At 48.4% G+C, this 25,905-nt stretch overlaps 1 protein-coding gene across 2 annotated transcripts in view; it reads left to right on the forward strand.

The window, feature by feature from the left end:
- The window catches only part of Marchf10 (membrane associated ring-CH-type finger 10), an 83,365-nt gene that overhangs the window by 26,707 nt on the left and 30,753 nt on the right, over nt 1-25,905 (forward strand). Inside the window, exons 5-6 of one of the 2 annotated variants that reach the window (XM_021645572.2) lie at nt 11,080-11,251; nt 23,556-23,708. In XM_021645572.2, coding sequence (XP_021501247.1) covers nt 11,080-11,251; nt 23,556-23,708 — 325 coding nt within the window. Of the gene's footprint in view, nt 1-11,079; nt 11,252-18,528; nt 19,074-23,555; nt 23,709-25,905 lie in introns of those variants that run through there. The other variant, XM_021645573.2, reaches the window with a different exon arrangement.

Genomic DNA, 25,905 nt, shown 5'->3' on the forward strand with positions numbered 1-25,905 from the left:
TCACGGCCGTCATGAAATCCTGTCTCTGAGCCACATCCAGGCCGATAACTCCTGCTAAAGGAACCGTCACCCCGCTTTGCATGGGCTCCCAGCCAGCAACCAGGCTGCGCAGTTTCTCTGCTCCACTCTCTGTCACCTTAAGGCCTTTCTCCCCAGTTTTCAACCCATCCTCTCTCCTACCTCACACCTTCTTTCCACCCGGTTCCAACCTTCCCTTCTGAGCTCAGGATCTCCCCTTCTTCCCTCAGTCCTCCCCTTCCCTGCATGCATCAGCTAACCCTGCACGAGGGCTTTCCCATCAGGGTTTGATTGTGATCTAAAAAGAGAGACGGAACAGCCTTCCTGAACCTGCACTCCCCTCCGCTCACTTCTTCTCCTTCACACCCCAAGTTCCCAGAAGAACTATTTACACTGCCCAACCCTGTTTCCCCACCTCCTACTCCCTGCTCAACCCACTCCAATCTGCTTTCCACACACATCCTTCTCCAGAAACGCTCTCTGTCATGTGACTTCCGCATCCCTCTGTGGAGCAGATCCCTCTCTGTCCTTCCAGTGGCAGCTTGGTGTGGTTTGGGCCTCGCTGCCACCGGCCTCCCAGGCAGCTACAGAGCCACCCTCTCTCCTGCTTCCCCCCCCCCCATCTCTGGAGGCCTTGTCTCTTTCTCCACTTGTCATCCTCCTCCACCCTGTTCCCTGAATCCTGGGACTCACTAGGGTCAGGGGACGGGGATGGGGAGGGTCGTTAGCCGTTATTGGTGAACTCTGTAGAATCCCTCTCTTAGGATTGTTTTTCACATGCACAAAATAAGACTCAGGCCTTCAAAGGAAACCACTTTTATGGAAATAGTCATGAAAATATTTTTAGAAAATTGTGATTCAGTAATGTATGTGCTTCCTTATTAACACGTTAAATAACAAGCAATGGGCGTAAAGGGTATTTTGAGACATCGACAACAAATTTCCTGAGATGTGAAAGTATCTGTGATTTTCACTGGTGATAGAAATCACAGGTCCTGCTCATGCGACAGTGGCTGGGTGCCTGCAGCCCTAGAGGAACGCAGCTTAGATTTCAGGCGGAAATGGGTAGAATTTTATTGTGAAGATGTCGCTTGTCACCGTCCAAGCTCACGCCTCAGCAAGGCTTTCTCTCTCGGGGTGCTTCTTAGAGCTAACTGCCAGAGCCTCGGGGATACCCGCCAGTGACTCCCAAACCCACACTGCCAGCTCAAACCCCACTTTTGATCGCCAGGCTTAATACTCACTCCCTCTACTTGGATATCTGACAAAGACACCTCATGCTGATCACAGGCCCCAGCTAAGGCCCCCAGCTTGGCCCTTTATTCTTCCCTCAGCGTAGCAGCATCAGAATCTGAGACTCTTTCCACCTCCCCCGCCTATGATTAGTTGGCCATCAGTCCCACTAATCTTACTTCCATAGTAAGACTTTGTTGGTGGTGGGAGTGGTTTGGTTCCTGTGGCCCAAGCTCTCCTCAAGCACCTTATCCTCCTGCCTCAGCCTCCTGAGTGCTGGAATTTCAGGTGTGTGCCACCGCACCCGCCAGCCAATATTATTTTGATCCATCTGGACAGCCGGCCCCACCTGCGAGTTGGGTCCCCCTTCTCTGGCACCTGCCCCCAAACCTCACTTCCCGTACCTTAATATGGTAGGTTGTTGACAGGCTAGCAACCAGTGCCTAAGGCGACTCACACCATCCGTAAACCCAGTTCCGTGGGATCCGACACTTCCTTCTGGCCCTCCAGCATTAGGCTTGCTGACCAGCCCTTCCTCCCTCAAGTTGCTTATGTCGAGGTGTTTTGCCACAGCACCAGGGAAGAGAAATAAGATGCCTACAGCAGCGGTTCTCAACCTGTGGTTGAGACCCCTTTGGAGGTCAAACATTTGACCCTTTCACGGGAGTCGACTAAGACCATCAGAAAACACAGATACTTAAATCACAGTTCGTAACAGTAGTAAGATCACAGTTAGGAAGAAACAACAAAAACAATGTTATGGTCGGGGCCACCCCAACACGAGAAGGGCTGCGGCATGGGGAGGCTGGGAACCGCTGCCCCCATACACTGGCCCAGCCTGCCTGTCGCTGGGCTTCAGTTAGCGCTGATGTCAGAGATCTGAGCACCCAGATGCTTAAACACATCACTGGAGCTGACCATTTGAGTTTTGTAGTTTACTTAGGGTTTTGTTTTTTTCCTCTAGTTTTACAAAGATTAAAAGCTATTTGCAGTGACTTATACAATTCTTAGAGTAAGATTTGATGAATTCTGTGTTACCCAGGGTTTCTGACCCCCAGTGACATTCCCTCAGGCTCCTTCCTCTCTGTCCCAGGGACCACCCTTCTGTTGTCATCAGAGAGCATTCCCATCTTTTACGTCTATTTTGGGAGTTATGTTTCTAAAGTTTTTGAGACAGAGTCTTACTGCAAAACTCCTCCTGCCTCTTGCCTTCCTAACACTGGAATTACAAATGTGTGCTACCCAACTAATAAACAACTATTTTCTCTGAATACTATCTTTTTGGTAGTCTTGGACCCTGTTTAGAAATAGGTAGACAATGGCCTGCCGTTAAGATGGAGCCCCAGGACCCACGTGGTGGAAGCACAGAACCACTCCTGCAAGTTGTCCTCTGAACTCTACAAGTGAGGCATGGCATGCCCCACCCCCGCCCATGTGCACACACAAAAATAAAATGTAAAATAAACACTTAAAAGGGAAACAAATATATATTTGAAATAAATTAGATAAACCTGTGATGATAGTAAATTACATAAAAGTTGCAGATTAAAATTAATAACTTAAAAAAATTAAAAATTTACCCCAAAATGAAGAAGCTTTGTTGTTGTTGTTGAAGATAATGGTTATAAAAATTCCACAGAACGTGCTGTTCTCATGTTCATCTGCTGCAGTGTTTCTTGAGGATGATTTAGGAACAAAAAGAATTTTAAATCTTTGTGCTGCTTTTAATCTAGTGAGATAAATTCCCACTTTCAGGAACTTAAGGGCTTAAGTAAAGAGCTACTTAAATGCTCATTGCAACGCTGTTTCTCTTAGGAAAAAGTTGGAAGCACTCAACAGGGCCAACAGAAGAATTATGACATCCATGCATGGAGCAATAGATTCTAAAGACAAAGAAGCAAGGAGAACCCATAAGTTTTATCTCGAAGATTTATTCTTAGAGTCAGTTTTGTATCCTAATCTTGGAAACATTTCATGTTTATTGCAGAGTGAAGCAAATGAATCAACATAGTAATATAATTAAAGAGCAAAGACTTTAAATAGATAGGTTAGAGATACAAAAAAAAAACCCAACTATGGTGTTAATTTTTAATTAGAGATGTTGCTATGAATTCATGATTTAAATATATATATATACATTTTTAACTTTTTCCAGAGAAAGGACTTATAATCAATGTTACCCCAGCAGCAATGGATCACACCTGGTCCTCCTGCTCTTCCCCTCCCCTTTTCTTTTCTCTTTTATTCTTTACCTCTTTTGACACAACCAAGGCTGGTTTTGAACTTTTGATCCTCTGCCTCAGCCCGCCACCCCCCCCCCCACAAAGTGCTGAGAACACACCAATTCCTAAATGGCTTTCTCAAGCCAGGTGTCATGGAGAGGCCTGTGATTACAGCACTTGGGAGGTGGAAGCAAGATTGGGAGTTTGTGGCCATTCCCGATTGCATGAAACCCTGCCTCAAGAAAACCAAAAACTCACATAGCATCCTCAGACAAAAAGGATTAGCGTTTCTTGAGAAATATCAAAGGCAGTTAAGGTCTGTTAGGTCTCAGACCTGGGACAAATGGCTGAGCTGCCTATTAACATTGCAAAGCATAACCTGGCTGCCCGTTTTTGATATCCCTCAGCCCTTACCTGTTAAAGGGTCCTCTGTACCCAGCCTGCCCCCTCATCCTGAGCTCCCAGCCTGGGTACTGGGCTGGGCTTTCCCTTCCCCCAGCTCCTCTGGCCCCTCTATAACTCATCTATTTTGGTTGCATCAGTCTCTTGGCCAGACTACCCCTCTTGCTTGGGTAGCTCCTCTGTCGCTCTCCCTCCCCTCTCTCCTCAGCTGGCCCAGCTAGTCTGGCCACGTTCACTCTGGACTCTCCCAGATGTCTCTGTCTCTGCCCCCTTCTGCATTCCTCTTCGTACCTACAATAAAACTCCTCCTCCTCCATGCCCAGCCACAGTCATGTCTTCATATCTCTCTCTCTTTTTTTTTTTTTTTCACTCAAGGTCCAAGATGGACTATAATGTTTTACTGTACTAGAAAGCAAAGGAATACTTAAAAGATTGTAAAAACTTGGCTTCAGTGGACTCTCACTCACCATTTTAAGTTTACTTTTTAAAAAAATTTTGTAGTTGGGGGTATACCAAAGCATACATGGGGAGGTCAAAGAACAACTTGGGGAAGTTGGTTCTCTCCTTCCACCAACATGGGTCTCGGGGAATTAATTCAGGTCATCAGGCATGGCACCCTTACCTGCCGAGTCATCTGCTGGCCTCACTTCCCATTTTAGATACAAAAATTTAAGCATCAAAATTCCAATAGGACTGACAATGTGACTATCAGTCTGATGTTACCAAAAAAAGGAAATCATGTCACCCATAAGTACCCCAAAAGATGGGATTGTAGTGGGTTATGGGGAAGCTGGCTGTAGCTCTTCAAAATGGTCAAAACGATGAAAAAGCAAAAAAGAGCAGGGAATGATTAATTATCCCACACCGAGGGACTCAAGGGACATAACTTGCCATGCAGGTACAACCATTATTCCCAACAAGTAGCTGAAAATACAGCAAGGGTTCAAACATAGGGGTCTGAATCTGCTCTTTATATTAGATAATATTATGGAGCTATTATTGTTATGTATTTTTAAGCCAGAGAAGTAGTGTTGTGGCTTAGTGGAAGACATGCGTTTTAGTAGGGAGTGCACTCTGAAGTGTTCACGGGGAAAGTGCCTTCAAGTCCGGGCAATTTGAAACTATGGAGAAACAGAATATAGAGTGCTAAAGAGGTGGCTCGGTGGGAGAAAGCGCTCACACAGACGCCTGGAAGAGCCGAGTCCCAGCCCCAGAAGCTACAGTGGAAGGAGAGAAGACACAGCGCAAAATTCTGCCCTGGCCTCCACCTTCAAGCTGTGGCGTGAACACCCACAGCTGACCCCACAATGATGATGATGGTGGTGGTGGCGGCGGCGGTGGTGGTGACGGTGATGAAAAGAAGAATATAGAGAGCAACTAAGCAATTTGACGCAATAAAAGATAACAGCTGTTAGGCTGGGGGTAGCGGCTCACACCTCCAATTCTGGTACAGAGGAGGCAGAGACAGGTGGAGCCCTGTGTGTTCCATACTGGGCTCCAGAAGAGCCAGGGCTACATGGTTAGACCCTGTCTCAAAAACACACAAAAATAACTGTTAAGTATATTGTTCTGTCGGTCACACTGGAAAGGTACATATTACTGCAATCCATTGCGAAGTGAGGCTGTGTGTAATACAATTGTATTTGATGGTTGTTTGTGCATTTTGATTGTTTGTTTGGTTGTGGGTTGTTGTTTTTTTTTTTTTTTTTGGGGGGGGGGAGATCCGAGACAGGGTTTCTCTCTGTAGCCCTGGATGTCCTGGAACTCACTTTGTAGACCAGGCTGGCCTCGAACTCACAGAGAGCCTGCTTCTGCCTCCTGAGTGCTGGGATTAAAAGCATGTACTACCCCTGCCCAGCTCTTTTTTCTTGAGCCTGCTGTTACATTATGAACGCATACTTCTTGGAGTAATAAAGAAAAAGTATGCTTTATAATAGTAAACTGTGAAAATAACAGAGATTATTTCTCTGGCACACTTGCAGGACGCCTTTGTTTCTCTCAGGGACGGGAACATACAGATTAAAACTCCACATTGTTCTCTACTCAGAAATGGCTCAATGGACCGGATTCTTTTGCACTGACTCCCAAACCTCTGCTTGAATCTCAGAACTACTCAAAATCTGACCCACCCTCCCTCTCTACCCTCTGCTCGGGATCCTGGAAGCAGCAGTTCTACATCCACGCCTGCCTCGGTCTGCCTACGGCCCAGCTGCAGCAGGCTTAACTTTTGAGGCCCAGCTCAAAATTATCTCTCTCTCTCATGTTTTCTTTAGAGTTGGCTCTATGGTTTATCACTTGATTACATGCTGTTCTGAGCCTTGCTAGGAAGGTGCTAGTCTCTGGCCTCTCCTGTCCTAAACCACCTTCCAGAGACCCAGCAGGTACCTGTGACACTTTTCAGTCACCTGCCATGTTTTGTGAACTGCTAGGTTGAGTAGGCAGCATTATTTTGAGGGCGACTTCCATTTGCTGGCTGAGTCTTCCTCGATGCTCAGAAGCTCCTCTTGAGTGAAGGGGAAATCATCACAGCAACTCTGTACCTGAGAAACACTGGACTCCAGGCCAGTCTCCGTTTGCCATACAGAGCCCAAGCCCCACTACAGCCAAACATCTGAGATAGCTCCACACAACTGACCGACAGTGGTCAGACATCATGAAGACTTGAATCACTGAGGACATTGTTGCTTGCAGATCAGAGCCTTGGGTGGGGTTCCTCCAGCCTGGTAGCATGGCCATCAGAGAGCAGGCCGCAGGCAGGAAAGCGCTGCCCTCAGAACCCATGGTAGGGACAGAGGCCTTGATGGCTATGCCTACAGCAGCCCAGATGACTCAGAGCACCTTGGAGCTGGCACCGAGATCAAGTTTTTCATCATTGGGCCTCATCTCATCCAGTGAACACCACTGGCAGCCACGTTTTTTAACTGAGGGACAAATGAATTGAAGGAGCAGTTTGACTTGAGTGAGTGATACCCAAGCCCAAAGAAACCTCCAAAAGACCGTCAGTCCACAAATAATGTCATCGAAGTCTGCTAAGGCTAAGATAAGGCTTAGCCTGCTTTATATTGTAACAGCATCCTGCACAGAACACAATTTATGCTTGCTTGTATGCGACTGTTTTCCATCTCGTCCAGAAGTCTATTTATACAAAGTGACCCTTGATTCCCAGACACGGTTTTTATGTGCGAGGCACAATCTGATGTAGACCTCAGGGACAGCACTCTGAAGACACTCATTTGTGCACTCAGTCTCTCCTGGCCAACCTTCCTGTGTTGTCCCTGTTGACTCTCATGGTTCATTGTCCAGACCATGGATTTTCATAATCTCCTGAGACTAAATTTATTCCCAATGTAATAGAGACACAATCTCTCTCTCTCTCCTGCCTGACAGTCCTTTTTGCCTCTTCCCTCCTCCCTACAGAAAGTTCTGTGTCATAAGATATAGTGCACTCAACCTTCCGTCACTTGCACATGGCAAAATCTGACTTGTCATCTGTCAGCCCTCAGCCCCACAGCTTCAGGGAGGGACAAGGGGGTGGACAAGTGAGAACAAATTTCCTGGGTCTTGAAAAGGAGCCATTCGGGCAAGAGTTGGAAAATAACATCAAGGCTTTTCCTTCCAAGGCTACTTGAGTCTGCAGTTCTTCTGATCATCTGTTGTCACCTTATTTCACATCCGGAAATGCTAGTTCTGGGCTTCTGGTCCCCCTTGCATTCCAGGGGAAATGCCTTCCCATTCCTCTCCAGTCCTCATTTTTCCACCTTCCAGAAGCTCTGATTTGAAACCTTCAAAACGTTACCAAGTTAGGACTAGGATTGTAGCTCAGTGGTAGAGCTGCCTGGCCAGAACATGGAGGCCCTGAGTTCACCCCCCAGCATAGCATGGGGAAGGGAAGGAAAAGAGGGAGGAGGGAAAGAAAGATAAACAAAAACCTGTTTTACATTACTAAATTGTTTCCCGTTGCCTGGCATTAACCTTCCCTAATCACCCAAGTCTCACTGTGAGCCTTTCTCTGGACTTCAGGAAGCTCTGGTGTAATCTACTGTCTACTTTACTGTGTGATGCAGACAGCAAGTTGGGGATTCCTTGGGAAGCCTTAAATCTGCATTAATAATACCTCAGAAAAAAGACGATCTATCAATAAATTTATTTGAGTTAACACAGGTTTATTGGGACATACATCGAGTTCCCAATATTAAACTATACTCACATAGGAAGGGTCTTTGTTGCAATGCTTGTTTGTTTGGCCTTTTCAATAGTTTGAGCTTTAACTTTGAAAGACAGAGCTGGTTTTCTAACCCCAGAAGAATATAGCAGTGAGCTGCTGCCTCCACCTTCACGTGACATTTCAACTTAGGAACATATGGAGAAGAAATAGAAACTGTAAATTTCAAAATTATAACAGGAAAAGACAGTTCTGAAATCCACTTTACATAAAAATATCATTAGTGTTGATTCGATAATCTCCAGATATTACTAAATATTTGCCATTAGAGCTTTGCTATCTGGAAAAAAAAACTTAGAGTGTATTTTCTTAAGACTGGATGAGTCTCGGCTGGCTGGCATGCCTGTAATCTTCTTCCCAGAAGACACCAGAGTGCTCAGAGGGGCCGACCCGACCCTCTGTTCACAAGGCCCGATGGCTAAACCTTCAGCTTTAGTTTCAGTATGGTTGCAAACGTCCAGTAGCTAGCCAGCTCATTCTGAAAGTGGCGGAGAACAGATGACAAAGCATGGAGGCTGGCCCAGCACACATGTGGCACACGAATGCCGTGTCATGGTTATGGATACTTGCCTTATCTCACTCGATCATCGGGAACCCACCAAGTACAGGCACTGGTGTTTACAGATGAGGAAACCCAAAGAATGGAAAAATAATAACTAATAAATCATAATAAACTCACCCCATGTCTCACGGGTCACTTCCTATAAGAGTCAGATTCACTGCCCAGGAGCCTCAGAGTTTTCAATGTCTCACATTAGTGCCAGAAGGAGTTCCACAGCCCCTCTCTCACACACGCTTTGGAAGGATGATCCTACCCTGCATGATGGCAACAGGTTTTTATGAGAGGAGCCTGGTGAGAATGGCTAAGGGTGTGAAAGGGACATTAGCAAAGACTGAAAAATAAAATTAAAAAAAAATTAAAATGTTGAAATGAGAGGTTTGAGATCACCCAGTGAGGCAAGAGGGGGAAGGAAGGGCTATCAGCACATCCGCGAGTATCACAGGCCTTGCTAGTCTACCTGCTATTTCCAATTTAAAAAAAAAAAAAAAAACAACTCTCTTCTAGGGGCAGTTTCTGAACTCTTAAAAAACAATCTCCCAGAAACCAGGGAATAATGATGTGCTGAGCACCCAGGAGAGGCACAGTCCCACGCTTGACAGGCCAAACTTTGTCTCACCTCTTCGGTACTGCTAAGAATGGAAGCATAACGAACGGGTGAAGGAAGGCTTAACAGACACCCAGTGAAGAGCCCTTTACCCTCCCGAGTCCCTACTGCCTGGGCCAGGAAGGAGCTCTAGCCCAGCTGTGGGGAGACAGGGGTGGGGTGGGCCCGCTAATGTCGGCCGGAATGTGGGTGTCTTAGCTGGAGCCACCTTTGCTTCGCTGCAGGCTAGAAGTTACAGGCTAAAGCACCAGGTCTGGGCTGAGTGGACTTTTGGCCCACAGGCAGCTGGAGGAGGAAATTCTGTCCCAGACTCCTTGCTCCTCTTCTGGGGAGCCAAACCCATTACCCTGGCCCCCGTCATCCAATCATGATGACAGTCTCTAGCATCAGAATTAAAATTTGCCAAACACCCACTTTGCTGAGAATAGAGAACTCGTCTCAGGCTCAGAAATGACCTCATGATTCATCTTTGACATTTCAGAATCATTTTCAAAGATTTCTATTAAGTCACAGAACTGAGAGGCGAAGGGAACAGTCGATTGGTTATGCCTTCTCTCTCTCTGCCTTTATCTGAGGGTGGTCTGTTTTCTGAAAACGGATGGAGCAACAATAATTGTTTGTTTGAAGGCTATATCCAGAACCTAAATTTAAAAATCAGATTTGTCCTCATGGAAACTAATGATCTGTCCACCTGTGGATATATAGACTTCTGCTCAGAAGACTGGCAAGTGGACTTTTTTTTTTTTAGAGTCCCATTTGTCTTATATTGCACCCAATAATTCAAAGCTATTCAGTGTATTTTCCTGAGTCAGGAGCCGGTGAAATGAAAGTGCCACAACAGTCAGCAAGAAGGATGAGCAAGATCAATATGAATTGCAGCGGCTGGGGCGGTCCGAGGGATGTCAATTCGGCGTTGCATGCCTGTGAAGGGCCACGTTTTCAGAGAATCGTCTTGTGCCGGACTTGCATGCCTACAGGAGAACCTCCCTGGACCCAAAGGTGTCCAGGAAAGGATGCCAGAAGGGATGGTCTCTCAAAGCCTGCTAGTGCCAGGACCTGAAGCCCCAGGCTGCACTTAAATCACCCTTGGAGGCCAGAGTCCTGACTGTGGTTTATCTCGTTTGCATCATTTCTTTGATGGGGGATTAGTGTGGCAAAGTGTAAAACTGTTGAATGCTTGGATAATTTTTATTGCATCTGTACGCCTGGGTTGAGGTGCTTTGACACTATAGGATGTGTGACTCGTCCGTGTGGGTTTTACTGACTTCTTTTTAGAAAGATAGACGAGAGGGGGCTTCTTAGGAGACGCATCTGTCTTGGGCAATAATTTGGAATATTGAAACTGAGACCTGACTTAATCAGCCCCCACTACACAACTGAAATTTCCTTTTTTGTCAAGCACATGAATTAGCATAAGGAGCATTCCCTTCACCCATCTTCAGAACAGCTCAAACCTCAAGCAGCAAACCATTTAAAGGCACTGATTTGAAAGTGCCCCCTTTCACAGATAGCTTTCAGCATGAGCTATTTACTGCTCATCAAATTATGTATGGGTCAGAAACGTATTCTTGTCATAATATGCTCCAACAACAGACTCAGAAATGCAGTCTCTTCAATTTGTCCTACAGCATAAGTGTCATTAGCTGCACTGCTGTGCTAAAGCCGGTATTCCCATCAAAATTTCCCTGACCACAGAGCGAGCTGAGTGGCAGGCACAGGATGCCCCCAAGCAAGCGTCCATCTGCCTGTCCTGCATCTGTGCTCAGCAAAGGTGACCCCCGGCCCCTGACACTCAAACCTCTTCCATTTTCCACAGAGCTCCTGTGAGGAGGATTCTTTAAGTGAACCAAGATCATGTACCAAAGTACCTACGGGGAAGTGTGAGCCCAGACTTCCAGCCATTGACCAGACACCTGTCAAGCAGAAACACAAAAGTACCATGACCCCAAAGAAGCCGGAGAAAGTGAGCCCCAGCAAGCCCCCTCCAGGTGAGTGGCTTCCTTACTGAGATCTGCAGCTAACGACCACAACCAGCAGGGGGTGGGGTGGGGGACTGAATAATCCCAGGGCCTGCCAATGGCCAGTTAGCCCTTGAAAGGCCAGTGAACCTGCACAGATGGAAAATTTGATTTCTCAATAGAGTGTGCTCCCATATCTTGAGGCCCAATTTTCCACTTCCTGTGCCACTCCTTACACACGCTGCCTTTTCATCTTTGTCATGGTTCTTAGGGTGGTGGCTGGGGGGTGAGTGATAAAGGCGTTTGGCCCCAGGTATCAAGTTTTATGACTTAAGCCAAGAGGAGCTTTCAAAAGCATCTGAATGACATAATTTACAGCCAAGAACCAGAGTAATAAAGTCCTCTAGGTCGGGGGCTGTCCTCTCAGGGAGAAAGGGAACTTGACAAACCCTCCCTTTTGTGTGGTTGGTAAATAATTCACTCTTATGCTGCCTTTGAAGCAAAGGCCAGTCTTCTGCTTGGGGAAGGTGAGACTCACTATCTAGCAAGAAGCTCAAATAGAGGGAAAGTTGAGAATGCCTCCGGCTAGTCCCATCAAAGCCAACATCTGTGGGACAAAACTGTGTCCTCTGGGAACCACGTGTAAGTTGGGGTAACTGGGCGGAAAGGTCTGCCTCCTGGGAAAGGACCCAAACTAACTGCTGAACACTTCATAAATAGCAAATACCGTGCCATCCATTAAAATCCCAGTCACAGTTTCTTCCTAATCCTAAATAGCTGCTGTCACCTGCCTGGTTAGGTCGGAATGCATTTGTAGAAAATGGCTCCTCTCACTCAGATTAACATTTTCTTGCCTTAATGAAAGAACCAAGACCAAGCTGACTCCCAAAGTGCTGTCCTCTCGGGCAAAGCGCCACCACTTGCACTCCTTATTTCATAGTGGTAGGAGGAGAAGGGGCGGGGCATGGGTGGGAGCCAGGGATGGGCACACGGCGACATGCTCCAAGTCAGGTTGTCGTCTGAAAGACTCTTAGTAGGAATTATGTTTTTAATTCAGCTCTCTTCAAGCCAGGCCAGAGCAGGGGAGTGAGGTTACCCTGCAGATACCATATTGAATTTTGAGGTTGGGTTTTAATCGCCATACTCTGAGGGTGAAACTGCAATTGAGCAACTCCATCCATCCAGGATAATGCCTACCCCCTCACTAAAAACCTGTAGTTGTTTGCGCTGTCATCTGTGGATACAAGTCATGAAAATGAACCTTCGAGGTCCACTCCATGATTTGGCTTGTCTGATTAACAGCACAGATGTTTTTCAGACTGAGCAAGCTTCACGTGGAACTCAGTACTGACAAACAGGGAAGTAATTCACTTTCCATCAAACTCACCAGGGTTTAGGCAAGAGATCCAAGTTGGTGGAAGGATATCTTTTTCACCAAACAGGAGACGTGACATGGCAAATGCATTTTCAAGCCACCATCTTTGTCATCCTGTTATGTTGTAGTAGTATGCAAAACCCACAGAGCTGGGAGATGGATGGGGCCAGCCGCCCAGACAGCTCAGTGGTCTTGGAGGTTAATATCAGTGCCCTGGAGGCTGAGTGAGGGGGTACAGCAAGCTGAGAGCTCTGTGACAGAGCGTTTGCTCACCGTGCACAAGGCCCCAGGTTAAAAGGAGAGGGACAGGGGAAGAGAAAGAGGGCCGGACTGGGTGCAGTGTGCGCATCTGTAATCTCAGAACTCAGGAGGCTGACATTGGAGGGTCACAAGTTCAAGGCCAGCCTGGGTTACATAATAAGACCTGGTCTCAACAAGAAGAGGATGAGGAGAAAAAGAAAGCTAGATAAAAAGAAATCACTGGTGGGGCCACAAGCCATTGGTTTAATGAGTGTTGACTCTTCTGATTCCTAATTAACAAAGTGGAAGCTTAAAGATTTAGGCTGAGTCTGCTGAAGAAAAATTGGGAGCTGGGGGCTGGCGACAGTGCATCGTTTAGTTCAGATAAATACCTGCTCTGACAGAAAAGAGGATTTGGTTCCTGGATTATCTGAATTCTGGTCTAATTCACCAGCCGAATCCAGTTTCCCACTTCACGTTTCTAAAGAATTTAGGGATGAGCCAAAGTTGGCATTATGTCACTAAAACTAATTTCCACATCAGACTTAAGCAAGATGGAAGCACAAGACACAGCGAAGCCCCTTAGTGACGTCTGCCTTTCCAGTTAGCCCTCCCATGCTGTGCTGTCAGGCTCTCCCAACTAAAAACTATAGCTTGAGAATCTGGCTTGCAGCCGGGTACACTGGCTTACGACGGTAAACCCCAGCACTCGGGAGGCAGAGGCAGGTGGATCTCTGTGAGTTCAAGGCCAGCCTGGTCTACAGAGTGAGTCCAGGACAGCCAAGGCTACACAGAGAAACCCTGTCTTGAAAAGCCAAGGGGTGGGGGGAACTGGGATCTGGCTTGCTTTCCCCTAACTCAGTGTGGTGATGACCTATATCACAGAATCTTGCTGTATGAGCTGAAGCTAGAAACCCAGACATGGCTGCTGACAGTCTCAGCCACTCAGTGCCCTCTACAAATAGCTATCTCACAGAGAAGACCCCACACTCACTGAGCCCCACAGGCCGTCCAAAGGAGGTCATAGGTTCCACGCAGCTATTCCTGGGCAAGCTGGCCCCAGTGTTTCCCTTCAGCCCCCTCAGAATGGTGGTAACTGCTGCTCACGTGACAGTGCTTTGGAGATAAAACTCCTGGACTCTCACCCAGGACCCCATTCACTCTAGATGAATAAGAAGGAGTTTCTCTGCTCCTCTGTTCTGTTGTCTGTAAAATGGAGGGGCCAGGGGTAGGAACAGAATCTGTGTGCGGGGTTAAATGTAAAGACTAGGAGATCAATATGTGCTCAGCTGCTGACCACTGCTGAGCGCTCAGCGGGTCGTGGCCTTTGTCATCGAACACTGGAGACTCAGAAACATCATTTTCTGTGCCTAATGCCTGCCCTCTCCTGCCCTCTGAACATTTACTTTCTTCACAAGAGTTGGAGGTGGATCTTCAAAACTCTTTCGCAGGGGGGCTGGAGAGATGGCCTGGTGGTTAAAAGCACTTGGGTTCCATAGCCAGCACCTGCATGGTGCCAAACAACCATCCTTAACCTCAGTTCCAGCTCCAGTGTCCCCTTCTGGCCTCTTTGGGCACCATACATGCACACAGTGCACAGATGAAAGACTCACACAGAAGAATAGACAAATCTGAAGGGAAAAAATTAATATCTCACCTACACTTTTACTACATTCCGAACTTCCACAGCAAGAACACCAAATAGGAAAAGATGGATAATCAGACTTCGTTCCCCAAACCAGAAATATTCATTCTCTCCAACAAGACACGGAAAGTTTAGGCAGTGTATCAAGGCGCAGCTGGCTGTGATGTGCATTGGATTCAACAGCTCTCCTTCAAGGTGAAGCCTGGTGTAGAATGAGAAACAAACCTGGCCGGGCTGCACAGCAGTTCAGAATTCTGTGAGACACAGACAGATCCGCAGACCCCAGAAGCACAGGGGCACAGGGCCCACGGAGAGGCTGTTTGTGCCTTCGAGGACCTGCTTGCTCCTAAGACCTTTCCCAGCCCTTGCCCAGCTTGGGAAGGAGCTGAGTCTCCTTCCCAGGATATTGAGAAGCACCTGGAGGTCGCTGTGATGCCTGGGGTCCTGCAGCGCTTCTATCCCAGGGCAGGGCCTGTGGCGGCCCACCAAACCTACTCTGTTTTCACCTGGAGCCTGAGCACAGCCTCCTCGTGTTATGTTCCAGGAAAATGGATCTGGCTGCAGTCCTGGGAGCCTGCTTCCAAAAGCCTGCCCTTTAAAACAAAGCCAAGTGCTCGGAAATGCTCCTCGCTAGTTATTAAGTTCCTTGTGTAGTCATTACCAGATTCAGATAGGTGGGAGGAGCGAGACCCAGCATGCCTTACGTGGCTTATCTTGGAGACCTGTGCTTGTAAAATTCAGCAAAAGCAGTGAATTCAGGTTTTAAGAGATAAAAGTCTAAAATAGCTGTGGTTGCTTTTGGATTAGGAAATGTTTATTTAAAGAGCAGTGTGGAAGAGGAATCTCAGGGCAAATCCTAAATCTTCATAATTTGCCTTGCAAGCAAATGCTATTGAAGATTTTCTCAGAAAGGCCAAGGTTAATGGGTTTCTCAGCAAGTCCAGCTGGTGCCCGACAACTTCCCAAGCTGTCTGTCCAAGCCAGGGGAGAAAAAAGCCCAAAACAAAAACAATATAAATGAATATATTGGGTTCTCTCCTTGCTTTACGGAGAGACACCCAAATTCTCAGCCCATTCTTGCTGATTGTAATGACATCATGGCTCAGAATGACAGCTCCACTCTAGAGCCCTACAGAAGTCAAGCCAGCAGCCTCCCTGAACTCGGTGTCTTCGTCAGGAAGAGGGGGCTACAGTCTAGCCCACTTTCCCAGGTAGTGAGCAGGGCTAGGTTGATGGGTATTAGCAGTGCCCCGGGATAACATTGGTCCCAGTTGATGAAGCCTGCTCCCAGACAGCCTGCGGCTCTAGAGTTGGCAGCTCTGTGAGAACACTGCCTGGCCAAAGAAACCAGCTTGAGATGTGAGAGGCATTATGACTCGGTTATAAAACGTCGGTTTGTCAGTGAAGTCCTCCCTCCACCCAGCACCTTTAGGAACACGGCCAGGCTGGTAAGTTTCACACTGACAGTAGCTACAATATGAAGACCAGTCAGGAGACTGAGGGAAGCCAGATGCAGCTGAGGGGCCCAGTGAATGAAGAGAGATCCAGGGAGAAAGGGGAATGCCTTTGCCTGGAACAAACGCTGAGGGCAAGGGCAGAGGTGAATTAACTGTCAACTTGGCACAACCTTGAACTACCCAGCAAGAGTCTCAGTGAGGGCTTGTTGGGGTGAGGTTGACCTGTCGGTGTCTGTAGGGGACTGTCTTGGTGTAGGAAGACTCAGCCCCCCGAGGAGAGGCACGTTCCCTGGGCATTAGGTCCTGAACTTCGTGAGCGTGAAGCCAAGCCAAACCACAAGCAAGCAACCAAGTGGGCACATATGCGCCCGTTTCTCTCCACTCCTGACTGTGATGATGCAACTATCCGCCCCGAGCTCTTGCCCCTGTAACCTCCCCATTAGGGACTGTAACTTGGCTATGTCGGCTAAAATGTGCCCTTTTCCCCCGGAAGTCGTTTCAGGGTGCCTTATCATGACCACAGGGACGAAGCCAGGACAGAGGGATTGAAATGTTTGAGGATGTGTGCTTGGGAGAGCTTGGTGAGTTAGTTGTGTGGATCAGAACAAAAAGAGAAATCAAGGAGAACTCAGATAACTATCATCCAGGAAAACCAAGACAGTGGAGGCAGCTTTGCCTCAGGAAGCATTCTGTGATGACGCCTCCACAAGGTGTAACCTGGACAGCGAGGTGGAAAGGCCAGGAAGCCCCTGGACGTCCAGGTCTAATCAAGCACTGCCCACTGCTGGCAGGACCCCAAGGACCTTAGGGAGCAAGTGATGGTTGAAACTGGACAGGAATGACGGAGGACGCCTAAAGGAAGACGGGAAGACAACTACACTTAGAAAAAATGTGAGACGCACAAACCGTTCCACTAAATACTTAGGAGGGGACAGCATGTGTCAGTGCTCCCTGGCAGGACACCCTTGAGCCTCCATTGGACTGAGACCCTCTGCTGTGGGTGATGTTTCCTTTCAGATGCTTAAGTTTTCATCAACTTTAGAATCAGAACTGATTTTGGCTGCAGCGTTTCACAATGTTGCCTGGCAACAAGGCTCACTGAGAGGGGGGCACTTCACTGAGGCCCCAACTGGCTTCACATAGTTATAATGAAATACCTGACGTGGCTGACTTATGAAACATTTGTTTGGGGGCGCTGGGGAGCTGGCTCAGTGTGATAAGAGCCTGATGGCCTGAGTTGAATCCCAACAACCCACATGGACAAAACAGATTCCTGCAAGTTGTTCTATGACCAACACACACACACACACACACACACACAGCGTATTGTTGTAAGTTTACAAAGTTTATTTTGGTTCATAGTTTTGGAGGTTTCGGCCCAAGGTTATGTGGACCCGTTGCTTTGGGGCCTTCGGTGACATCACACATCATGGCGGGAGTAGCTGTTGGGACCAAACTGCTACCTCATGGTCAGGGAGCAAAAGAGGAAGGGGCCAGGGTTTCACAAAACCCCCTTTGAGAACACACCTAGGTTGACCGGAGGACCGCCCACAAGGCTCTGCCTCCCAGGAGCCCCATCCTGAGCCCTGAACTGTGAACACACAGACCTTTAGGGGGCTGTAATCCAAGCCCTAGGGGCATCTGAATGTCAGGAAGCAGAGCTCAGTGCAGAGGAGGCCCGGGGCAGAGGGTTAGGCACCCTTCCCTCCGCCTTGCTCACCACGCACTTCCTGGTGCCCTGAGTAAGGGTGAGCAGAGACTTTATTTCTAGAATGGTCCCATGCAGTACTCACAGGGCTGGTCTGGAGAGGAGCGAGGCGGCAGACAGCAGAACCCACTTGCCTCGTACTGTAGATAAGGAAACAGGTTCTGATTCAAGGTGACCCAGATGGCTGGCGGCAAGCGTGAGGGAGCCTCTCTGAATCCTGACTCCATCAGGCACACAGACCCTGCCTCCGGCGAGGCTGGCAGTTAGGAGCGTGAGGTTAGCGAACAACTCATTCATTTCACTTGGACCCCTCTCTAGTCCACCTGCCTTCCCCCCGTGAGCTTGGTTCTTCTCTGTCCTCTTGAGCCCACCAGGGTCTCTGCTTCTTTCTCCTCTCCCCGGCTAACCCTCTCCAGCAGAAAGGCCAGGTTAGGGCATGCCCGCAGTCTTCTAGCAGGGTGGGCAGCTGGAGAAGCAGGGAAGAGAACCTACCAAGGGGAGACCCCTCGGGCCACCATCTGTTGCTGCCAGAACAGCTCATTTGGCTGGCTGTGGGAGATGGGACACAGCAGAAGCTGCCTCAGGATGCTCTCAGGAGCTTACCTGGGGAGCGCTTCCCTACATCTGCCAGGGCTGCGCGAAACTGTCAACCTGGAGATGGTTTGAAGGTGATGCCACTTTGGATGGCTCACTCCTGGATGACTCAAACCTGAGCAAGAAGCCTTCTGGGCAGGAGCCAGGTCCACTTACACCTGTGACAGCCAGACACAGCACTCCCCGTCCCCAAAGAACATTTTTGTGAGTTTTTGTTCATTCACAGACTTTTTTAAATGTCCTTTCCCGTGAATGGTGCTTCCTGACTGCTCTTTTTCTTTTGTGCAGGTGACAGCAACGAGCAGCCCCTGTTCTGTGTTGAATATTCCCCTTACTGCTCCGTCTTTGCTTTCTCCCCCGTCCAGCAGCCCAACACCAATTACTGCTGCCTCCTCCTGCCTCTAGTTCCACCTGCCTCCCAAGGGGCCCAGGGCCCTCCCCTGCCCCAGGGCCCCCCCCTCCCTCCTGTCACCTTCCCCCCCTCCACCGCCCCATCTGCAACCCTACCAACCGCCTTGCCTGAGTCCCCAGCCTCCCTCTGCTATTTCCCCATCTCCCAACTGACTCCGGCCGAGACCCCTGTGCTGTGCCTACCAGGCCCCAGAAGGCCCAGTAAAATTTACCTCATGTGGTAAGTCACCCCTAGCGAGGCACACAGCACAGAAGAGTCAGGGAGAGGGGGACAGCAGAAGGCAGGTGGACAGAAGCAGGGCCACAGCAACACCAAGTGGGTGTGGCGTGCAGGGAACAGGAAGAGGAGACAGCGCCGACACTTCCCTTGCGATGAACATCTACTAGTGATAAAGGAATGAATGACCAATAAAATCCCATCGTCTCTGGAGAGGCCTCTGATTTCTGAGCTCTTCTGTCAGAACGTCACCATCACAAACCAACAGGCTCTTCTGGGTCTGATGACATCCCTAGCCGGGGCTTGCCCCAAGAGGGCAAAGCCAGGCAGTGGTTCCGAAAGCACACACTCTGAAACTGAAAAATCCAGCCAGCACCATGCTGAGGAGGGAGGATTAAAGGGCACAGGCGGTATTTATGGTTCCCTTTGCTGCCTACTTATTAGGCTTTGCAGTTCCTAAAACTAAAAAAAAAAAAAAAAAAAAAAAAAAAAAAAAAAAAAAAAATCCCACCTTCTGAGTTCCAAAATAAAACATATTTATGGTACATAATTAGGCCTTAATTAAAATCTCCTCTGGTGTGTGAGACAGCACACACTTCTAGCACACTCAAATAGGCAAAGAGACGCAACCTATTATTTGTGCCATACAGAAAGCTGCCTATTAGACCCAGGCAATGCCGGCTCTTACAGCAAAGCTGTAATTCTTTCCATGAGCCAAACGGAGCAATAAGCTTTCCAAAACGGCATCCCGTGGTGGAACCTTGGTTCCTCTCGGGCAGCAGGGATAGCAAGGAAGGTGGTAGTGGGAGAGGCAGAGGTTCGGGACATATTTTCCTCTCTTTAGTTTTCAGTGTACCCAAACAAGCACTGGCCGTGTACAGCAGGTTGGCGGGAGGAACTGGGCAGTTACCAGGTGCACGAACTTGGCACTGGCACTTGAGTGGCCTTGATTCTCAGTTGTCAGGGTCTTGCATAAACATTCTACTCCCCACCCTTTCCTGATCAAATTATGAACTGTTCCCAATGAGAATTCCCCGGAGGTATCAAGACAACTGAGGCGGAAACATTTCGTATAACAGCTATTTGGTTTCTGGGCTCCTGGCTGCTCGGGTCCTAGAAGAAGGCATGGGCTGTCTGGTGTCCAGAACAAGCTACATGCTTTCCTAAATCCACTGGCATTCGAGATAGACTTCCCTGGCAACTATATTCTCTGCTTTGCCATCAGGTGTGGAGCGTGGAGGTTTCCTTCTTGATTAATGGGTACACTGTGACATCGTGAGGGCCCATCCTAGAAAGGTCCCAGCACGTAGGTGAGGGGATCAAGAACCCAGTCCACACAGCATCTGGAGCCCCTAAATCCGTGTGCATAAACTGTATCATTGAGGTGACCTCCTCTGCGACTGTAAATGCCTGTGGCAGAGGTCCACAGAGCAGCCATATTACAACATAGCCATGTAGGTCATGACCAATGTCTTACTCATCCTTGTGAACCCTCAGATTATCATAGAGCCAAGACACGGAGGTATTTGTTGAACAGGTTATAATAAATGGAGTTACTATTTGTCTTTGGGATTTGGGGGTGGGGGGTACAAGAAGGCTTGTGGGAATCAACAGGGAACAGGAACAAGAGCTGCTGAATAAATTATTACCCTGTGAAATCAATGTAACAATGAGTTTCAGCATTGTTGCAGAAATGACTTCCAATTTACCACTATCAAATAAAGTACTATATGCTTTATGAATGAAGCATCTGCCAGTTCTAATAGCTAACAGGCCCCGGACACAGTCAGGCCATGTGTGTATATTATTGCTAAAGGTTACGGTAAGCTAAACAAGGTGAGAATCACCCCATTTTAAAGCTGCAGAAAATGAGGCTCAGACTGCCAAAGGCTCTGGCTCTGCTAACGGTGGTTCGTTTTTCACCAGTAAGCTTGGTTTAAAAAGGCTTGTGTATGTGTGTGTATGGGTATGCGTGTGTGCACGTGTGCGTCTGTTGATACATACATACACCATGTGCGTTCAGCTGCCCACAAAGACCAGAAGAGGGTATCAATCTCCTAAATCTGAAGTTAACACGCCGTTGTGAGGATCCTAATGTGGGTGCTGGAAACCAGATACAGTTCCTTCAACCCCTAAGTCATCTCTTCAGCCCCAATGTTCAGCTTCATCACTTCAGTTTGTTGAGAACCCAATTAAAAAAAAAAAAAGTAACAGTTTGGGCAGTCACTTACGATATCAGATGCCTTGAGTAAAGAGAGCAGCTTTCTGAACATCAAAAGTAACTTTTAGATCAAATGAGTGCTTTAATTTAAAAATTAATTTTAATTTTAAAAGTTCCCCATAGTTTGGGCTGAAAGCATCTTCTTAAGTCCTGCCAATCATTCTAGGCAATTATCATTAGTCTTGGACCATCGCATGCAACATGCAGGCTGGCTAAGAGACCAGCTTCCTTAAGGAATTTACAGTCTACTGAAAGGGAAAAAAAAAAAAGTTTCCAGTATTTAAATATTAGAGATGATTAAAAAGCAGTAATAATGGCTCTGGAACAGGCAGAGTCAAAGCACTAGGCAAACACAGAACCAGACCTTGAAGGCTCTTTGGTTGGCACTGGCTGGGGAAGCAAGACCCCGTGGAAAGAAGGGTCTCTCCCCAGAGCGATGGATGGAGCAAGAGTGGGTGTCAGGGCTGTGTGACTTTCTACCTCCCAAGATGTAGAAGACGGCTGACTCCCCTGCTGATGATCACAAAAAACAAAAACAAACACAGCTCTCCTGGACCTGTGGGTCAGGTCCTAACCTAACAGGCTTGGCCCAGGCCTGCCTATTGCTTCAGCTCTTTCTCTGCCTCAGTTTATAAGCACATGACCAGTGTCTGGGCGGGCCAGCGAGATGGCTCAGTGGGTAAAACGCTTGCTGTGCGAGCCTAACAATTTTAGTTCAAGACCCAGAACCCAGGTGAAGGTGGAAGGGGAGGGCTAATTGCAAGAAGTTGTCCTCTGACTTCCGTGTGCCAGCTACACACGCACACACACATACACGTTCACACATGCACGAATGATAACACAGTGACAAACTTTTAAAAGAAGAACCCTAGCACTTGTGCCTCCATTAGCTGAGAGGTGAGAAGCAGATCTTGATCTGCAAGGGCTGAGGAGAGGGACGAGGCTCTGGTGAGGGAGAAGCCTCCGGCTTCAACCAACACAACCTGGGGTGCTGAGACTCTACCATGCCTTCCCTTGGCACCATCCTTCCACTCCCCTCTTAGAGAACTCAGGTCTCCTCACACCCCACGCTCTCCCAGGGACACATTTCTGGGGAACGTCTACTCTCCTCCCCCTCTCTGGCCACAGCCTCGGCATCTGTTTGCCCTAAGTTGACCCAGTGCCACCATCAGCTCTCTTCTTCCGGGAGTCCCCTGAGGGGCTTAAAGCACAGAACCCATGGCCACCTTCTCCTGGGGCCAAATAAGTTGGCCTAATCACTGGATTAAATTGGGTTTCGAAGGATGCCAAGGAGAACTGTCATGCCTTCCTGAGTCTGGGTGGAAACTATTTCCATAACCACAGACTACACTCAGGAACGTAAATCCAGTTGTCTTCACGTGCCAAGAAAGCCTGGGCTCTCACACACCAGTCAGGGGTCTGTCCCAGCCTCACCCCTGTGCTGCCTGCTGGCTACATCTATTTGCGAACTATCTTGAGTCTTCAAAAGGAGGGATGAGCCAGGAAAATTCTCTCTGGGGATGTAGCGCAGATGTTGATGATTTAACTGCTATGTGAGCCCGAGAACGTGCGGAGATGCGTGGAAAATAAACTCTTCCCACATTCACATGCACTGAGGCTGAATACATGTAAAGCCGCTCACCCCTACCCATGCCAGCTAGAAGCCTGGCTCCAAACGAGAACTGTGAGGAAAGTGTTCACTGGGGACTTGGTCCACGGTGGTCGCTTTCTTCCACGGAGGTGGGTGGGCATGTGTAAGGAAAAGGGAACCTCCTTACAGGTCTAATATCCAACAAGTGGGCAGAGATACACAGCTGCAAAATGCATTATGATTCAAACCCCGGTGAGCATAACCATCGGGCATCCCAAGAGCTGCCTCAGCAGCGTAGCGCCTATGACTAGGAAAGAGGTAAACTTTATGGTCAAAGGAAAGAGGAGCTGGAGAGATGGCTCAGCTGTTAAGAGCACTTGATCTCCCCGGAGGACACGAGTTCAATTCCCAGCACCCACATCAAGCAGCTCACAACCTGTAACCCCAGTCCCAGGGTACCTGACACCTCCTTCTGGCCTCCACAGGAACCACAGATACCCGGACTCAGACACATCCATTTTTTTTTCCTTTTATATGATAAAAGAAAAGATCCTTTGTACTACCCCCTGCTTCAGGAATGACAGATTTTATGAAGCCTTGTGAAGCAGTCATATTTCCATATACCTGGTAGGGAAACTGAGGCTTGGAGAGATGTGCCAGAGCTTTCGTGGCTACAGAGGTTGAGCCCTTTGTAGATTTCAAGCCCATCTCTTCTCTGACCTCCTGGCTTGATGCTCTTAATTCTCCACCGCCACCCCCAAATACATGCCACCTTCTCCCTTCTTTGGTGATTTTTTTTATATATATACAGAAAGTGTTTATCTGTTTGTTTGTTTTTTTTTAAAAAATTATTGAAAAGCTTTTGCACCTTTCAGCGTCACAAGCACCAAAGATTTTATCAAGGAAGAGGAGGCCAAACCTGGGGAGACTGACAGTCAGCCCAGAAATGCACGGCCCGAGATCATCCGGAGAGAGAAGCAGACAGAAACTCCAGCTGTCAGCGAAGGCACCGGCAGTCCTGGGACCAGGTAAGGACTGTGGCTGCCACCGTGGTCCTCGGGGAAGATGGGTGCGCGCTGCTACCGTGTGGGTTACTTGTGACTTTCTGCCATCTTTGCTTTTATGAGTTGGAGAGTGAAAAACTTGAGAGCTTCGAGAGCGAACTGTTTGACAGCAGGCTTATTTTTTTCTGCCTGAGAGGCTGCTGGGAAAAAGGGGTAGGTGGAGTTGATCTTGATTTCTCCCTCCCATTACACCATGAGAATGACTGCACGCTTTTGAGTGGACTTGGGGCTCGGGGGAGGTGGCAATGCAGCCGGCAGTTCCGGGGAGGTGCCACCGGGCTAGAGTGCCCACACACCCATCAGGAAAGGAAGACTGATGTCCCTGGGTGGCGGTCTCACCTCCCCCGGGGAGATCCAGGGCAACCACCCCAGAAAGAGCTTTTAGTGTGTAAGAAATAGCTTCAAAAGGAGAGCCGGCTTCATTTCAAAGGAGTGGCTTAGTAGGGCCTTCCTCCACGAGTTTCAGGCCTGAGCAGGCACCCAAAGAACCACACCATGCCTCCAGCTAACACTGCCACCCTGTCCTGCAGTGGCAGCTCCACAGGACTCAGAGAACACGGCATATCACAGCCAGCCTTCCACAAGAGACACCACGGACATCAAGCCTTGTTCCCAACCAAATACCCAGCCTTCCAGCTTAAACGAGATCCATTTAAACCTGGTGATGTACACGTAGAGAAGCACCCACGGGTGCCTGGATGACTTGGAACTGGGAGCAAGTGGTGTAGAGATGAGGCTGTAATGACAACATGTCCTCCGGGACCCAGGGACAGAGTGTCTCCAGGAGGAAAGGCATAAGTCTTCCAGCAGCCCTCAATTCTAACCCTGCTTCCCCTCTTTCTCCGAACAGTGGGATCCTGGGTGGTCACATGGCCCCACAGACTCCAGCTCCCTCACCTTAAAATAAGGATAAAGAATCCTACTTTTCTAATTATTACAATGACTAAGTGAAATACGACACAGACCAGTGCTGGACACACAGCAGGCCCATATAGAAGGCACAAAGTGATTGTCAGCATCTACCTGCTGTCTCCCCAGTGGCCGTCAATGAATTTTTATATGTGATTTGAAACATGAGGCTCTCCATGCGTGAAACAGTTTCCATAAGCCTCCATTAGTACCCAGGGCATGTCTTCCTTTCTATCAGTCCACTGGGGATTTGTTCCAGCTTTCTATTATAGTGGGGCTCCTTATCATCCCCCAATTACAGTGCACCCTCGGTTCCCTTCCCCTAGACTATGAGCCAGTGACGTGAACCATCCTGGGGAGAGATTTGAAACAAGTGTGACCAAGATAATATACAGAAGCCCTAAGAAATCGAGTCATTTTTGTTTTGTTTCATTTTTCAAATCACATGTGAACACATAATGGAAAAGGGATGGGGCATAACAGGCAACTTCACACGAGTCCAAGGGACTAAAACACATTATAAGTGAAGCCTCACTATAGGTTCATGACCGGCTCTGTCCCTAAAATAATAGTTGATAGTGGCAGGGAGGTGACGCTAACCCTTCCTGGGCACTGCAGTGCCAGATGCCAGTGACACAGATGGCTGCTGACCAGATCCTGCCACGACGGAGACGCCTTCCCGTCCCACCTGGAGGCGGTGCGGTGCAAGCTGTCTGCAGAGGAGCTTGGCAACATGTGTCAAAAGCCTTGGAAGGTTCATACCTGGCCATTCCACTCTCATCAGTCAATAAAAAGGAGACAGGAAGGCAAGCTGTCAAAGATAAGTGGCTAAACCACAGTGTGACCTGTGGTACAAAAGCCTCAAAACAAGAAAAGAAACTGTGTGTGTGTGTGTGTGTGTGTGTGTGTGTGCTCGCGCGCGCGCGCGCGCGCGCGCACGCACACACGTGCTGGGGAGCTGCCTCAGGAAGACCCGAGTTCTAGCCCTCAGAACCCACATTTTAAAAAGCATCTAGGTGTGGTGCCATCTCTCTGTGATGTTAGTGCTGGTGAGGGGCTGTGGAAATAGGCAGGCCCCTGGAGCTTGCTGGGCCACCTGCTCGAACCGAATCATTGAGGTCCCAGTTACCATTCTTTTGCTGTGCTGATACACCGTGACCACGGCAACTCACAAAAGAAAGCATTTAGGGGTTGAAGAGACTGGCTCAGTGGATGAAAGGAAGCATCAGAGGAGTCTGTGGCCATCATGGTG

The sequence above is a fragment of the Meriones unguiculatus genome, chromosome 7 (assembly GCF_030254825.1).
Source record: "Meriones unguiculatus strain TT.TT164.6M chromosome 7, Bangor_MerUng_6.1, whole genome shotgun sequence".
Taxonomy (NCBI): Eukaryota; Metazoa; Chordata; class Mammalia; order Rodentia; family Muridae; genus Meriones; species Meriones unguiculatus.